At 40.2% G+C, this 18,364-nt stretch overlaps 1 protein-coding gene across 1 annotated transcript in view; it reads right to left on the reverse strand.

Annotated features, from left to right (window-relative positions):
- Positions 1-18,364, reverse strand: part of GRID2 (glutamate ionotropic receptor delta type subunit 2) — a 1,156,109-nt gene that overhangs the window by 216,233 nt on the left and 921,512 nt on the right. The window contains exon 11 of the mRNA XM_070948519.1: positions 11,447-11,759. Within this exon, the coding sequence (XP_070804620.1) occupies positions 11,447-11,759 (313 nt within the window). The remainder of the gene's footprint in view (positions 1-11,446; positions 11,760-18,364) is intronic.

Below are 18,364 nucleotides of genomic sequence, written 5' to 3' on the forward strand. Positions count from 1 at the left end.
TTGGTAGTAGGGCTTGGAGATGATTGGTCCCTTCCATAAGACTTAAAAGAGGAGCAAAGGCACGTGGGCCTTTGCAGGAAGCAACGTTGTTAATTCTGTTTAGTTTAAAGTCTTAAGCTCTGTTTGATTCTGGACTCTGTGTGGCTTTGCCAATTAGGTCTTTGGCAGTGTGTCAAGGGAGATAAAGGTGGGTGATTATCAGCCTTATCCTGAAGGACACTTTACAACTATCTGTGAATGAACAGAATTCTCAGCTGTTAAAATAAAACAGGTTTTTGGGACTACTCGTGTGTTTTACTGACTCAGGAAGCCTAGGTCAGAACACTATAGAACTCTTCCATATGTGTGTATGGGGGAAATAATTGTAGTTATTTCTTTTCTTGCCTGGCAAAAGTATGGTGTGTTATCAGTTGATAAAACACCCGATTGATTTCAATTACTGCTAATTAGCGGTAAGATGGGATTGACAAGGACATCCAAAATTCTCCTTTTTGTTTTAGATCAATATGCTACATATTTTAATATTCATCGAGTTTAAAGAAAAGACTCCATCTGGATGTGGAGAACAAAGAATATTATAAATCACAATTCCTGCAATACAAGCTATCACTTTTTCTTTTATTCCCTCTGCGGAAGAAAAAGCCCGGGGGGGGGGGATGAGGAAAATAATTCACGGTAAAAATGGACAGACTCCTGCCTGGCTTTTGCAAAATTACTTCTTTCTCTTGCAAGAAGCATGCAAAGTCATGTCTGCGTATTTCAGGGAGGAAAAAAAAAATACAGGCAAGAAGGTCATTTTATCTGTAATTTATTTAACATCCTTAACTGTTGGAACTTTCTTTCCAAGAATTATAACAAGCCATGCATCATCATTTAACTGTTGTGTGGCCAGATAATCATCTCAGAAATAAATGACAAGATGGAAATCGACCCCACATGGATTTGCAAATGAACACTGAATGTTCTTTGGAGGAGCTGCTCTTGTGAATTCTCAAAGAACTCCTCACCTAACCATTTCTATTTCTTTTCCTCTTGTTTTGTTTAAAATGAAATAAAAAATAACAAAAATGAGATGAATTTGTGGGAAGCCCCCCCCATTCCTAGAAGAATGAAATATTTTGAGACATATTAAAAAAGGCAGAATATTATATTTTCCTAAACAAGAAATTGAGAAACATGGTTTTTTAGAGACAGAAAGCAGCCCCAGTCTCCCTGCCCCCCAAGCAAAAACTGAGGAGGCCACCTTTTAGAAATCCATTCAAGACAGGATATTTTGAAAGAAAGGCAGAATGGTAGGATTAGAAGTAGTCCAGAGCAGAGGTGGGTTTCAGCAGGTTCTGACCAGTTCTGGAGAACTGGTAGCAGAAATTTTGAGTAGTTTGGAGAACTGGTAGTAAAAATTCTGACTGGCCCTGCTCCCATCTATTCTTTGCCTCCCAAGTCCCAGCTGATCAGGAGGAAATAGGGATTTTGCAGTAACCTTCCCCTGTATTGGAGAGGGAATGGACATTTTACAGTATCCTTCCCCTGGAGTGGGGAGGGAATGGAGATTTTGCACTATCCTTCTCCTGTCATGTCTACCAAGCCACGCCCACCAAGCCATGCCACACCCACCAAGCCACACCCATAGAACCGGTAGTAAACATTTTTGAAACCCACCACTGGTCCAGAGCAGTTCAAACTTCACCTGGGAACTCAAATAAAACAATATCTCATAACAATAAGCCAGAGGTTGACAAAATTAGCTCACACAAGCTAATGTCACAATAGGAATTATTGCATCACCCTCAGAGCAGTCCAAGCTTCAACCAAACTTAGCTCAGACAAACACCTAGGATTTGTATTTCCTCTTTTGCCTATAGAGCCAGCTATGACCCCTACATGACTCCCCTAGGAATCTGACAACAGCAATAAAATATTAAAGGATGTATTCTTGCACAGGAACAGGAAGCTCAAATACAAAGCCCAAAGAAGGTATAACTCCCCCCTCCACTCTCAACTCCATTTGGTCAGCTGCCCAGAATCACACGTGGTTGGTGCTTCTGCTTCATCATTAAACCATCTTTCCAATCAGCCTCCGTGGTTCCTTCTTTCTTGAATTCCAACAAATTCAAAGGGATTGAATGCCTTGCTTCCAGGAACAACATACTGGGATGAAAAGACCCATATGCACTACACCAGTGGTCCCCAACCCCCGGTCCGCGGACCGGTGCCGGGCCGTGGAGTACCTGGCACCGGGCCGCGCAGCGGCCGGGGGACATGAACGCTGCAGTGCAAAGGCTCCTGGGCCGTGCGCAAAAGCTCCTGGGCCGTGCGCAAAAGCTCCTGGGCCGTGCGCAAAGGCTCCAGGGAAGAGAGCCCCGCGCAGGTACGCACGTGTGGCCCAAAGCCCCCACCCCTGCGCGCGCTCAGCGGGCCACGGTAAAATTATCAAAGGCTGATTGGTCCGCGGCGATAAAAAGGTTGGGGACCACTGCACTACACAACAATCAGACAAACTGCTGCTGAAAAAGAGGTCCACTCCTTTGTCCTTTTGCTAAAGGGACATGTATAACATCTACTATGGTGAGAGAGCCATGTTAGTCTGCAGTGGCAAATATTCAGAAGGAGTTTAATAACACTTTTTCCCAACTTAACAAATGCTATTAAAAGGCATAAACTGTTGTGAGTACCAAACTCTTTATAAAAGAGGTGCCGTCGGCCAAACAATGTCAACTGACGGCCCCCAGGGGGAGACCCTTCTCTGTGGGGGCACCTGCCATCTGGAACGAGCTCCCCCTGGAGATACGGAGGATCCAAGACTTACGCATCTTCCGCCACGCCCTAAAAACGTTTTTATTCCAACAGGCTGGTCTGGCCTAACTCTCCCTTTTAAATTGGGTTTTAAATGTTTTACCTAAATTGGATGTTTTTAAATTTGTTTTTTTGAGCCCAAATTATTTAATCTATTTTTAATAGCTTTTAACTTTTGTATGTTATTTGTATTTTTATCTTGGCTGTTCACCGCCCTGAGTCCTGCAGGAGTAGGGCGGTATACAAATATGATAAAATAAATAAATAAATAAATAAATAAATAAATAAATAAATAAATAAATAAATAAATAAAAAAAAGCTGTTTATAAAATTTACTGTTTTTTTGCTGTTTTTTTCCTCTTTTTACTCAACCTTTGTAGGACGAAGAAGGTATTTTGGATGTGTTTGCTGCCTTGAGCTATTTGTAAAAATAATTAAGGGGTGATATATATATATATATATATATATATATATATATATATATATATATATCTCCAAGATACAATGATTACTTTCATATCCTGCTTCTGGGTATCTAGAGACAGGCTGTTGGGCTAGTTTAGCCTATGGTTTTACACTGAAAAAGATTTCTCTGACTTTAGGCCCCGAGTTCCTAAATATGCCAATGTGTCTGGTAACATTTCCCTAAGGCTCATTGGCTAAGACGCTGAGCTTGTCGATTGAAAGGTTGGCAGTTCAGCGGTTCGAATCCCTAGTGCCGTGTTAACGGGGTGAGCTCCCGTTACTTGTCCCAGCTTCTGCCAACCTAGCAGTTCGAAAGCATGTAAAAAATGCAAGTAGAAAAATAGGGATCACCTTTGGTCCCTGAATACACAGCATTCCGTGTGCCTTTGGCGTTTAGTCATGCTGGCCACATAACCACGGAGATGTGGCCGGACAGCGCTGGCTCTTTGGCTTTGAAGCGGAGATGATCACCGCTCCCTAGAGTCAGGAACGTCTAGCACATATGTGCGAGGGGAACCTTTACCTTTACCTAAAGCACCTTGAGACCTAAAACAATTCTACCTTTTCTTGGGATGACTTGGCAGGACTTGCAAGATCTTAGCAAACATCTCTGAGGTGTTGAAGGTAAATGCTACCTTATTATTTGTCTTCCTATGCATGCCTGTGCTTTGGAGAACAAATCTGAAGGCACCAGGCACTCCTGATAATCTGGTCTCTAGTCCGAGATAGATCCTATCCTATTATTTGGAAAAAAAATAGACAAAAATAAACTCTCTTTTTTTCTTTTTAAAAAAAGGAAAGCAAGCATACCAATGCATTTTCTTTGTTGTTTTGAGATTTGCCATTCTCAGAGTGACATACTTTTGGGAGAAAAAACATACAGTAGTGGCTAAAAATGTGGAAACCTTTTGGGAAAAGTGTATTTTTGAGTTTTGATGGCTAAGTTTCAAGATAATCATATTCCACTGCTGGAATGGCCTGTGAATAGCCCAGACCTTAACCCAATTGAAAATCTATGGAGCCGACTAAAGAAACTTGTTAGTCAGAAGTGACCCAGCAATAAAACTCAATGAATAGAAGCAATCATTCCATCTTGGTTTCGCATTATAACAGCTGCAGAACTAAAATACTTGGTTCACTCTATGGAAAGATGTTGTAAGGCTGTAATTCATGCTAAAGGTTACCCAACTAAGTATTAACTGACGTAATAATTTTTGTATATCTCGTTTTTTCTACGTGTTTCACTTTTCTTCTTTATACTGTAACTGCTATTTTAATAGTAAATCCTTCATAAAAGTTATTGCATTACATTCTTGGTTAAATTATCTTTCCATTGATAAATGGTGTTATTAGCTGGTTTTTAAAAATACACTTTTCCCAAAAGGTTTCCACAATTTTTGCCACTACTGTAGTGTGACCTCAAAATTCAAATCTGCTCCCAAGTAATCAAAAGTTTTGGGCTTCCCCTGCATTAGATTTTCTAAAGAATGTTCAGCGTTTAAGATGGTTTAAAAATTATTGAACAATGCAAACCTATTTGCTAGTCTGAGTTTGTTTTTAATACCAAAACTTTTCAATGCAATCATATGCACTTTAACATCATGTGCTTATTTATTCTTTCTCATACTTACGATTGTAAATATGGACCAATTAAAATAAGACATGCGCAATAAGGAAACAGAAATAAGATGAACATTCTTTCCTTTTGTCAAGGGAAAGCGTTTTAGTAGATAATAATGCCAAGTTCATTCATTGGTGGAAATGATCTCTCTTAACTGCAATCTTCTTTGAAAGTGGCAATTTAAGGAGACGTATATAGCAAAGGCCATTACATAAGGCCACACGATGTCTGATTCTTTTGTTTTAAAATGTGCAGACAGTTACTGTCAATCAGTGAGAGGTTTGCCTGTTCCAATCACCCCTCGGTTGAACTCAAGAATATTAATTCACACAAGCAATTTGGCCATTTGTAAAGTCAGCTTGGAGTAGAGGTTCTTACAGAACACTATTGTAAAAGTACATTAAGAAGCAATTCCATTAGTTGCTTTTAAACAGTTTTCTTATAAGCCTGATTTCCACTGATTTAAATTTGGATGCAGTAGGTTTTAGTAGTTTGGAATACCTTCTATGAACTGACAAGGCGATTCAGAAATGTTACGTGAGAGGTTTTATATCAAAACATACTTTATTCGTTATACTGTTTCCATCTTCCCTTAAAACATTAACAGACTTCACAATGGAGCGAGAATCAGTGTCTCCGCTAGATAATTGTCAGTCAAGCTGAAACTAAATTAGTAAAGCAAAAATAGCAAATGAGGGAAAATCTTTTACTCAAACTTCCCCAAACCTCCAAATAAGTTACCCAGTCCTAATCCATACATCAAAGGATAAGATCAGTAAACACAAAAAGAATTAATTAAATTAGGTCTCCCAATGGAACTACATTTTCATTCATAGATGACATGTACCTACAGACACTCATGCAGCAGTGGTGGGATTCAAATAATTTAATAACCGGTTCTCTGCCCTAATGACTGGCTGGGTGGGCATGGCCATGGTAGGCGTGGCCAGGGGGTGTAACAGGCAGCATTTGGCTTCCTGCACCCCCTGGGAGTAAAGCGGGCAGCAGGGTGACAGCCTCCTGCGTCCCGTTTTGGGCTTAGCTCCCTGCAGCCTCCTGGGAGTGAAAATGGGCCACGGGGGGGGGCACCACACATTCCTGTGCCCCATTTTGGGCCTAGTAGGCCTCCCTGCACTTACCTGGGAGCCAAAATGGAGTGCATGGGGACTCTGGAAGGGGCGAGGAGGGGAGGGGCAGAGCCAGCCAGCAATTTAACTACCAGTTCACCCGAACCAGCCCGAACCGGCTGAATCCCACCACTGCTCATGCCCCTCAAGTGTCACCCTAGAATCAGCATGTAGACACTTTTACACCCAGGATGAGCTCCCCTATTTAACTTTGTCGCTGTAGTCCATTTCTCTGCAGCTGCCCTTAAAGGCAAACTCTTTGCTTTAAGGAATAAATATTTCTTCTTTCCTCACAACTGTATGGATCTCATTTTTATTTATTCTTGCACAACCCTGGCTCGAATTGGAACCCCAAATTATTCTTCTGACAATCAGAAATAAAATTCAGCCAGCCAGCATAATGTTCCAGTCACCTTCTTGTTTAGTGAAACAGAGGGCCTTTTCTATTGCTCTTGTTTTCTGCTTTCATCCTGCACATTTGATCAGAACTGAAATGTCTCCAATGCTAGCTACCTTTTTAAAAAAATATGACTGAAAACTGTATTTCAAAGGTTTAGAAATCTAGTTGCAAAAAAAATCTACATGTGAACTCTGCTGTTGCCACGTAGCATGAACACATGGAGCTGAACCAAATATAAAATCTGTTACAGGTGGAAACAGTGTTCTGATGTTCCGAATGAAATAGCCTGCCCCTTTATGTTGTGGTCCACCAGCAGCCTGCAGAGCTGGCAGCGGAGTCGGACAGTGAGGAGGTTGGGGAGGATCATGGGCCGGTCCTGAAGTCTGGGGAAGGCCCAGATGAGGGCTCTGCGTCAGAGGCAGAGATGGGGCCAGGGCTATCTGGGAGTGATGTGCAGACTCCGGAGCCTTCAGAGTCGGACAGCAGAGAGGCAGAGGAACAGGAGGAGCCTGTTCCTAGTGCACGCATGCACAGAGCTGCCAGAAGGCAAGAGCAGCTAAAGCAAAAGGAACAACTCAGGAGGAAGGCCAGGAGATGATTGGCCCCTCCCATAAGGCTTAAAAAAGCAGCAAAGGCTCTTGGGCTCTTTGTAGGAAAGTAACATTGCTAAATCTGTTTCCAGTCGGCATCTCTTGTTTCTGAACTTTGTGGGGCTTTGCCAAGAAAGGCCTTTGGCAGGGTGCCAAAGAAGATAAAGATTTGTGATAGGCCCGAAGAACTTCTTCTGAAAGACTTGCTTTGCAATTAATTTGCACTACGCTGGGAGTGAAGTAATTCTCAGCTGTTACAATAAAATAGGTTTGTTTGGGACTAATTGTGTCTTGTAATAACTAAGTGAGCCTAGGTCACAACACCTTAGCTGAATCCAAATATGGGTATTTTTACTCTCAACGAGCTGTTTCCTGCTTTCAAGAGAGAATACGTTTTTAGGATTGTCCAATGACAGTTGGTTGAAAATAAGGAAGATGCAGATTTTTAGATACATTGATAATATGGAATAAAATGGGAGGGTGGGTTGATAGTGCTTTAGTCACTAGAATCACATGTAGTTTGTCACTTTTCAGCGTATGTACACCCAGGTACAGTTCTGAAATTACTACCGTGTCATGTTTGAAGTCAGTTGTTGACAGTGATTTCTTAAATGAACATGGCAATATTTAAAACTTCCCATATTGCCTTGGTTAAGATGTGCCAATCACAATTAATCACAGAAGGTTAGTTATTCTAAAATAAATACCCCCCCCCCATACTTCTTCTGCAGAATGGAAAGCAGGTGAGGAATGAACACAGAAGTTAGATTTAGCTTTCTAGCCAGTCAATCTGTCACTGGGAATTACCATATTTCCCCCTCATCCTAATTCTGAATTCACTGAGAGTAGTAAACAATTGGGCTTCTGCTCATGCAGTTTTTGCTAGATTCAAATTGAATATGAAATACAGGCTGACATTATAAATGAATCTCCTGAGCTGCCCTACTTGAATTCAAGGCCCTTTGTGCCTTAATTATTCAAGCATTCTGTACACTCATATATTTCAATATGAACGCCATTAAATTATTGTTCTTTTCTTTCCACCCAAATGAAAGCTTGTCTTCCTTTCAGCTGTTTGAAGGAGATACATCTCCCTTAATTCGGCTCAAAAGGACTGTGATAGAATATATATTAAAAATGAGATGCAATTTTCTTTGGTAAATATGAGGTTGTGTTCAGCAATTATGGAAAACATTAGAACCATTACCCTTAGAGAAACTACAGAAGATATCTTCCAAAACAGGGAAATTTCTAATTTTGTACTTTTAAAAAGCCTGTTCAGATTGTGAGACAGCTTTGTGTGTGTGGTTTTTTTTGTTTAGAATAGAATAACAGAGTTGGAAGGGACCTTGGAGGTCTTCTAGTCCAACCCCCTGTTTAGGCAGGAAACCCTATACCACTTCAGACAAATGGTTGTCCAATCTCTTCTTAAAAACTTCCAGTGTTGGAGCATTCACAACGTCTGGAGGCAAGTTGTTCCACTGATTAATTGTTCTTAACTGTTAGGAAAGTTCTCCTTAGTTCTAGATTGCTTCTCTCCTTGATTAGTTTCCATCCATTGCTTCTTGTCATTACCCTCAGGTGCTTTGGAGAATAGTTTGATTCCCTCTTTTTTGTGGCAGCTCCTGAGATATTGGAACACTGCTATCATGTCTCCCCTAGTCCTTCTTTTCATTAAACTAGACATACCCAGTTCCTGCAACCATTCTTCATATGTTTTAGCCTCCAGTCCCCTAATCATTTTTGTTGCTCTTCTCTGCACTCTTTCTAGAGTCTGTTTGTTTGTTTGTTTGTTTTAATAGAGAAGGCAAATTGTCAAGCTACCTTCAATGGAAGTATCTTTGATGCACACACAGACAGGAACCACTCCTTTCCACTCGACCAATGTGGGTGGTTGCAGCACTTAATAGAGACTCTTCACCAAAATGAATCCTCAGTTCAAAGTTATATATAGCTATATAAGACACAACACATACTTCTTTCTTTGAGCACTGCCATTGCCTGCTTATTATTCTGCCATGTTCCTTCTGGTGGCTCAATTGAACAAACGTGCAGAATAGGAGCAGAAGGTAACTAATGTGAGTGAATAAACAATGCCAGTTGAATTGTATGATTGGAATGGTCTATACCTGTTCACTCAGTCGGTATAAGGGCTATTTATGATGCACTACAAAAGGCAACTCAGTGAGAAGAAAGAGCCATCTCAAGCAAGTGATAAATGAGAATCTCCGTTGCACAGAAACCAGTTCAGGAGATTTTGACTGGCCTATACAGTAGATGGATCCCTTCTCTGTTATTTATTGACCCATCTATTCGAAGAGATGGCTTTCCAAAGAGCAAATGTTGATATTCTAGTTTTATTTCCAGAAGAGAACTGAGTCTACTGGCTATTATCTTCCAATTTTCTTATAATTTGGAGATAATTACTGCAATATTAGGAGAATGGAAAGCAGAGCCATTATCTACATTTTATTTTTAATGATTAACGATAAGCTAACATCTTTCTGTGGACTTGTAATGCTTGACATTTTACCTGAATTAATGCCTCTCTATCGGTGATGAAACTGAAACAAACAATGACATTGCTTGATTAGAAAGCATAAGAGGTCTTTGGCATAAAATGCTTGCATTGACTATAAAAAAGAAAAGTTGAAGTTCTTATTCTACTTTTTTTTTTTTTTACTAATTTTCAGAGCTCAATCTTACATGGTGTTCAGTGGGAGGAAGGAAGGAAGGAAGGAAAGAAGGAAGGAAGGAAGGAGGGAGGGAGGGAGGGGGGAGGGAGGGAGGGAGGGAGGGAGGAAGGAAGGAAGGAAGGAAAGAAGGAAGGGAATTTGTTATTAAATGCAAGCCAAAATTAAAAAAAAGAGAATAGTGGGCATAGGCTGGAGAGAACAGAGAAATGAGGTGAGGAGAAGACTTAGTGGGTCTCAGAGAAGTAGAGTAGAAACAAAACAAGTCAGTAGAGGATAGATACATGTCAAGTAAGAACCACAAGCTCTACTATGGCTTAGGCCAAAGAGGTTGGTTTCTAACTGTGTCTAAGCAAAGAGTGCCCTTCATGCTATGAATAATGTATTAACAGATCCTACAAATCGGCTTTGAAAAGAGAACAGAAAAACTCCACTGAACAGAAAAACTCCACTTCATGTACTGAATTGTACAAAACTATGGCCTGAAAAAGCTTTATCTTAAAGACATGGATTGGATGGGAAATTTTGCCATGAATTTATGATCACAGGAAAGTTGACAATATGTACTTTTAATTACGTTTTACCAGTCCATGGGAGAGTAGAGTCTCAGGTAACTTTCATTCTTCTTCTATATGTTCAAACTAACAAGACCATAGATCCTGATGAAATAACTATACTAAATTTCTAGTTACGGAAAGGAAAAAGAAGAGGGACGTTTGATGGCGGTGTTGGTACATGTTAAAAATTAGGAAGAAAAATATTAAGATATTGTAGTATATATTTCACATTCATTTCAAGGGATTCATAACTGAGGAAATTATGGAGATCAAAAGTTTGTATAGGGGAAGCGGTGACCTACCCACAGAAATAATGCAGAATATAACTTAGATTTTGCTCTTGTTCTTCAACAACTCATTGTTTACATACCATGCCTACCTGAACTCAAAATTTCTGTTGTTAAGTAAGATATTTATTAAGTGAGTTTTGCTCCATTTTATGACTTTTCTTGCTCCAATTGTTAAGTGAATCACTGAAGCTATTAAGTTAGCAACATGGTTCTGTAGTGAATCTAGTTTCCACATTGCCTTTGCTCGTCAGAAGGTTGCAAAAAGGTTGCAAAACGGTTGCAGGACACTGCAACCGTCATAAAAATGAGTCAGTTGCCAAGGGTCAGAATTTTGATTGCATGTCCATGGTGATGAGGCAATGGTGTAAAAATTAGTCATGTCACTTTTTTTCAGTGCCATTCAGGGGTGCTATTCAGCAGGTTCTGACAGGTTCTGGAGAACTGGTAGCAGATATTTTGAGTAGTTCAGAGAACTGGCAAATACCACCTCTGGCTAGCCCCAGAGTGGGGTGGGAATGGAAATTTTGCAATATCCTTCCCCCAGGAATGGGGATTTTGCAGTATCCTTCTCCTGGAGTGGGGTGGGAATGGAGATTTTTTTTTTTAATTTGATTTATATGCCGCCCTTCTCCGAAGACTCAGGGTGGCTTACAATGTGCTCAGCAATACAATGTGCTCAGTACAATGTACTGCAATTTTGCAGTATCCTTCCCCTGCCATGCCCATCAAACCATGCCCACCAAGCCACACCATGCGCCACCAAGGCACGCCCACAGAACCGGTAGTAAAAGAATTTGAATTGCACCACTGGTGCCATTGTAACTTCAAATGGTCACTAAACGAACTGTTGTAAGTCGACGACTACTTGAATTCCACCAACTGCGTCATGAGATTCATATACGTTTCTTACCTTGCTGCACGAAGGATCCGTACACAAACCACATGGAGTTGTAGAGGGTTGTGGAGGTCATCGATCCCATCTGAAGACGTGGAGGATTAAGCCAGTTGAGAAGATATACCAAGAGTCCGACGAGCAGTACTGTGCCAGCGATGCAAGCCCAGAGGGAGAGGTCAAACGGTGCCAGACAGGCAAACATATCCATGGTCTTTTCAGCCTTTTGCAGCAAGACTCCCACCGAGTAGTCCATATAGCGAGTTGTAAAATCGACCACGTTTTCCCGGTCTGGTGTAATCGTTAATGCAGAAATGCCTATATCAGCTCTCTAAAGGAAAAGAGACAGAAAATTCATTTCCCTCGGCAAGAGAAAAATAGCATCACTTCTGTCTGATTTACAGCCTCTGAAACCTCTCTTGGAAAAACAGTTGCCAAGTTTCGCTTACCTTGCAGTTTGCGTGTAACAACCCGGGGACCAAGTAGGAAGAAAACAGACACAAAGTTGACTATAAACGACCAGATGAATTCATGGAGGACACGTTTAAAGAATTTTTAACTGATTCAGATGAAGAGCCTACTTCAAATAAAGACAGCTTCTAGAAGAATTTAATTATTTTTATTTTTAAATTATTTTTAATAATTAAACATTTATGAATTTTTGATTTTTTTATTGACACCAAACTATATAACTGAAATTTTTTTTTTTTGAAAAGTTCCTTTCGATAGTATGTTGATTAAGACTTTTGCCCAGCAAAGATTTTTAATGGACTTCTCTGTATTATAACATTTGCATAATACCAATGTCTCTATTTATATTATCTTTATAGTGGAACAATGTGGAAAACCCTACAGTTTGATAAATAAAACTCCTTCTTAGACTGTAAAAATAACTTTTGCTCATTGCTGCTGCTATTGTTGTTTTCATTTCTTATTCTATTAGCAATTGCCAGTTCCAAAAGACACAACCTAATCTAAACAGGCTAGCAGTGCTTTGGACTCAATAACAAGAGATTTCTTGAAGGGCACTCATACTGATCCGTCTTCAGCTTCTGAAATCAAACGCCTCTTTCCCTGGCATTGCAAAGCAGCAAGAAGCTGTACAATCTTGAAAAAAGATGCACACACTTTTTTTTTTTGCCTTTGAATCAAAACATATAAAGAACGGTTGCAGGAACTGGGTATGTCTAGTCTGATGAAAAGGACTAGGGGAGACATGATAGCAGTGTTCCAATATCTCAAGGGCTGCCACAAAGAAGAGGGAGTCAAGTTATTCTCCAAAGCACCTGAGGGTAGGACAAGAAGTAATGGATGGAAACTAATCAAGGAGAGAAGCAGATGTGGTATTCAGATGGTTCGGACCAGTTCAGGCGAACCAGTAATGGCAATTTGAATTGGTTCGCTGAACTGGTAAATATTGCCTCTGGTTGGCCCCTCCCACGCCTGCCTGGTCGTCCGCTCGCCGCTTGCCCCACCCACCCCTACCCTATATATGTTGCCTTAGCCACACGGCCCAGCTAATTGCCTCGCCAGTCGCCTATCCGCCTCACCTGCTCTGCTCAGCTCACCAAAGGTAAGCATGCTCACCCTTCATGTTTTTCTGAAATGTATAGGCTTTCCTGCCTAAGCAGGGGGTTGGACTTGAAGACCTCCAAGCAGTGGTGGGATTCAGTCAGTTCGCACCACTTCAGGAGAACCAGTTGTTAACTTTCTGAACAGTTTGGTGAACTGGTTATTGGAAGAAATCATTATTAGCAGAGAACCGGTTGTTAAATTATTTGAATCCCACCACTTAAATTATTTGAATCCCACCAGTTGGAAGGTCCCTTCCAACTCTGTTATTGTTCTGCCCCAGCTCCGGATTCCCAAGGATTGTGACACACACCAACGGTCCTTATCAAAGTTATAATGTACCAAGAATAAACAAAGTCCAGCAAAGGTTGGCAACCAGCCCAGAAAACAAGATACAATAAGACACTCACTTTCCAAAATGTTCTGTAATAATTGTTGTTTCCAGTAAGAAATTACTAACTGCATGTGACTTAAATAGGCTAAGGGAGTGGCCAATTATCCAATTATAACTTTATTCTCGAGGAGACCTCCTCCTCCTGAGTAGCCACTCCTGCCTTTTGGCAGTCTGGCGTGCTCGAGCATTGAGGAGAGGCTCCTCCACTTTGCTCTCTCCACTTGAAGGAGCCTCTGGAGTTTCTGAAGGCCCTGGCTGAGTCTCTGCCTCTGGCACCACATCCTCTTCAGCCTCCTCGCTGTCCGACGTGAGCTCCGGCTGCGCAGGCTGCTGGCGTGACCTCACACCAGCCTCCTCGTCGTCAGGATCAGTCACGATCCGCACAGGCCACTGGCGGGCCACAACAGTTATTTTAAATGTAATCCAAAGCATTGTATAGTCCTAATCAGTTCCCAAATAACTGATCTTTGTGAATGGTTACTTGCATAGACAATTGGAGAAATTCTCTGAAGCCACTTGCTAAGCCTTCTAGAGGACATGGCTGTTTTAATGCTTCAGGGAGAAGTGATTTTTGCATGCAATTATGTCTGTTTCCTTTAGTATGCTTTGCATAAGTGAGGGTCACAAAGTTGCTAACAGCTATTCCAAGGTAGAAAATGACTTTGCTTTACATCTCTAGGAAGCGAAATTAAAGCCATGGGTGGCACTTTGAGAAGAAGATATGTCCTCTTCCAGAAGCCTTTGCATTGCTGTTGCAATTTTCTTCGATGAGTTCAAGGCTAGAGTTGATGCACTCTCATGAGGGGACACAGTGGTTCAGTGGCTAAGACATTGAGCTTGTTGATCAGTAGGTCGGCAGTTCGGCAGTTCGAATCCCTAGTGCCACGTAACAGAGTGAGATCCCGTTACTTGTCCCAGCCTCTGCCAACCTAGCAGTTTGAAAGCATGTAAAAGATGCAAGTAGAAAAATAGAGACCATCTTTGATGGGAAGGTAACAGCGTTCTGTGCGCCTTTGGCATTTAGTCATGCCGAACACATGACCACGAAGACGTCTTTGGACAGCGCTGGTTCTTCAGCCTTGAAACAGAGATGAACACTTCCCCTTAGAGCCAGAAATGACTAGCACGCATGTGTGGGGGAACCTTTACCTTTACCATGAGGGGAAGCAAGATAGATATTGGCATGCATCTGTATGTATAAAAGGGACAAAGGGAAGGGGAAGAATGACTCTAGGTTTATAGCTGCAATCAGAGAAAATTAGTGCTTTCCTTTATGTGTGGCAGACCATACAGAAAAATAAAAGTTCAAGTTTTGAGATATATAGGCTAGAGAAGCAGAAAAGTTTTTGCTTAAGACCTTATCATTTGGATAGCGAAGTGTGCTTGGTTCTATTCAGCCCTTGGGCTGAAAAATTCCCTTATAATAAATTTGAGTTGTGGCATTAGATAATATGAAAGGCCTAAACAGCAAACGAAGCCTGTTAAAAAGACAATGTACAACGTTACAGCTTTAGTTCAAATGTCTCAAGGTATTCCTTGATCTGTTTGTGAAACTGCTGAATGTCATGATATACAAATGTAAGACAGTCAGGATGGAGTCATCAAGGGTTCAGAGGGCCGTATTTCTCTCTGTATAATTCAGCATGTGCCTTAATCACTTTGTCTCTGATAGGTTCACATATGACTTATAGGGAAATGCAACACTTGAAAGCAGTGGCAATTGTGGCCGGGAAAGCCTTTCCATCTAGTGCAGGAGTGTCAAACTCGATTTCATTGAGGGACACATCATAATTATGTTTGACCTCGGGGGACCGGGGTGGGCATGGTCCCGATAGGAGTGGCCAGCTTGACGTCATTCCTGTCGAGGGCGCTTGTGATGGCCTGAATGCTCTGCCAATGAAAACAGGCTCACAAGCTCTATTTTTGGCTGCGACAGCCTCCTGCAACCCTCTGTCATTGGCCCTCTCAAGCTCCATTTTTGCTGGCAGAGGTATCACGGGCCAGTCCTTCACTGTTTCCAGGGTATCCCCACAGGCCAGTTCTAAGCACCCCATGGGTCGGATCTGGATCTGGGCCTTAAGTTTGACACCCCTGATCTAGTGTGTACTTCTGCACATTCAGAGAGCAGGAGCCCTTCTTGGCTAAGTGCTTAAGAATGGACAACTGTAATATGTGTTACGTAAAGCTGCCATGGAGTAATATTTTTCATAGCTTTTGAAAAAAATTGTTCTTTTAAAATGTAAGGGAAATTGTGACAGTTACAGAATTTTAACCAGATTAGTTGCTTAGACTCAACAATTATTTTTCCATGCATGTGTTGATTTACATAGTTTATACCCTAATATAGCACAATCTTGGTATAATAAAATAGATTTTAGAATATTACAAAATATGATACCCAAGCTAGTGCAGAAACTCCAGTGGTAAATGTCATAAAAGCATATATAGTCTCAACCCTAACGTGAACTATTTAAGTTCTAATTGGGGTCATGAGTCAGACTATATTATGTAAATACAGTGGAAGACTCTGCTTAAACACCCAACTGCATCCTTGAATAGAAGACTATACATTGTACTTTTGATCTTCCAAAAGACATCCTGATATAAGTATTTTGAAAACGAACACATACACACCACACAAAAAATCCCTAAACAAAAGCAGGAGGATAGAGATGATTTGATGTTACAAGAGATTCTGATCCTAATTACAATTCTGTCTTTTAAACTGGTGACAGTGATAACATATATTCAGTGTTAAAATCAGAATTTTAATTCAATTGCCTTATTCTGGAATATGTCCTTGCAATCTGAAAATACAAAAAAATTAAATAAAAGATAACAATACTTCTTTTTCTACTTTCCTACTTTGTAGGAAAACATATTGATTTATGGTTTTGGAAATCATTTTCTGTGCTTTTAAGTCAAAATTGGATTGAAAACCTTTTAGATCTCTCCATTATAGAATTAATAACAGAGGAGACATAGATCAGGGGGGAAATCAATTTATAATTGTTTTCTATTTTAATGTAATTTTTTTGCTAGTCTCTTATTCATGCATAGAAATCAAATTTATTTTTTCTGTTTAATTGATGTTTTCATGTTATGGTAAAAGTTAAACAAACAAGAAAAAAAACAAGTATGGTACAAAGAAAACCAGAATGAGTAAAGGAATTAAGATGGGAGGTAAGAGATTGCCTTTATTTTTTTATTCAGTAGAAAATTTAAAAAATATATTTTTGCTTATGACAGCACAATTGGATTTCTTCTAAGTCATAACGATAATAGAATCATGTCAGGTTCACCCACCACACTAAACCATGGCTTGTTTGACTCTACTTTTGAATAAATAGTTAGAGACAGCCAATTTCTCTAGACTACAAATCATAGGAACAGATTTCATATATCATTAAGCCAATATCAAGTAAAGCACACCGCAGCATAGTATGCTGTATGAACTGAATCCTAAAACAATATTTAAGAAGTCATTTTAGGTAAACTCTATTCTGAATTTCGGAAATTCAAACCACATCTATAGATCTCTAACATCTGTCAATCCAGTTTCTGCACGTTCGTAACAACTGAAAGTCATTCCATGCTTTGAACATGTTTTATCATGAGGAAATTTTGCCTAATGACTAGCAGAAACTGGTTGCCTGCCAACGATATTGGTCCAATTTGTGCTTGATTGTTAAATCCATATTTATATCAACAGGAACAGCAAAATGTTTAACTTTGATTGAATAATGCCTAGTAGATTCGGTTGACACAAATCAATACATTTTGTCTACTTAAATTTTTTACCACCATGGTGCAAAAGAAAGAAAAACTTTCCCCCTGCCAATTTAATAAAATATAATTCATTTCCAAAATGTCTTTTTAAAAGGCAAGAGAATGTTGCAATGGAGTGAGTTGTACTTGAACTAATGAAGTAGCTAAGGAACTTTCAAGGAACTTGGACTTCAAAACTGTTCTATAGCCAGTGTCTGTTGCCTTCCCATATATCAGTTAATCTGAAGTTCCAGATTCATTTTAGGAAATGTGGACAACAAGCAGGGCCGGATTTAGATGAAAAGAGGCCCTAGGCTATTCCACTTATGAGGCCCTTTCACCTATAGTGAAAATGTAATTTTAATTTTGCTAACAATTTGAATGTAGGTCCCTCTTGAGGCCCTAGGCTGAAGCCTAGTTAGCCTATAGGAAAATCCGGCCCTGACAACAAGGGAAGCTACCATTCCCATTCATGTTGGAGGCACTTTTTAAGGGGTTTCCAGGTTGAAAGGATTAGCTGTCAAGGAACTGGAATAAATGACGTGAGCTCACCCCATCCCACAGCAGCTGGGTCTCGAACATGCATTTGCTAACCTCCAACCCAGCGTCCTAACTGCATAAGTCACCATGTTCCCCAAGGGAACCTTGAAAGTGACAGAAAGACATTGAACAAAGCCATATGAATGATACCACAAGCAACTAAGCTTAGAAAAACATCAACAAGAGAAAATTGAAATAAAGTCTTAAGCATCTCAAGAATAGGTTTGGAAAATGGAAACGTATTTTACAACGATAGGAAACTTCCAGGCACATTTCTGTATGGCATTAGCTTTCAACCCAAGACAGACACTTGAAGTCATTTGAAGACACTTGAAGGCATCTATTAGCAAGGAAAACCAGCTGGGTGCATTGAAGGATGAACAGAGAGATGTAGTACTGTCATTGTCTCTATAACTAACTGGTAAACAAATTCTATTGCCCTGCAATTAGCTGTATCATAACTCTAATGGAGAAGAACAATAATTTCCTAAAACTTTATGATGGGACAAATGAGTAAAGCAAGAATATAACCATTGTTAGAATCAATGTCTCCACATAATTCACGTCAATCAAAAAAAAAAAAAAAGCTATTGTCCATGATAGCAAATGCAAGTGGGAAATTAAAAAGAATTGAGAAGAGCATTTCATCCATTTTCCTTCCA

The sequence above is a fragment of the Pituophis catenifer genome, unplaced genomic scaffold (genome assembly GCF_029215685.1).
Source record: "Pituophis catenifer annectens isolate HBS135680 unplaced genomic scaffold, rPitCat1.0.hap2 SCAF_8, whole genome shotgun sequence".
Lineage (NCBI taxonomy): Eukaryota > Metazoa > Chordata > Lepidosauria > Squamata > Colubridae > Pituophis > Pituophis catenifer.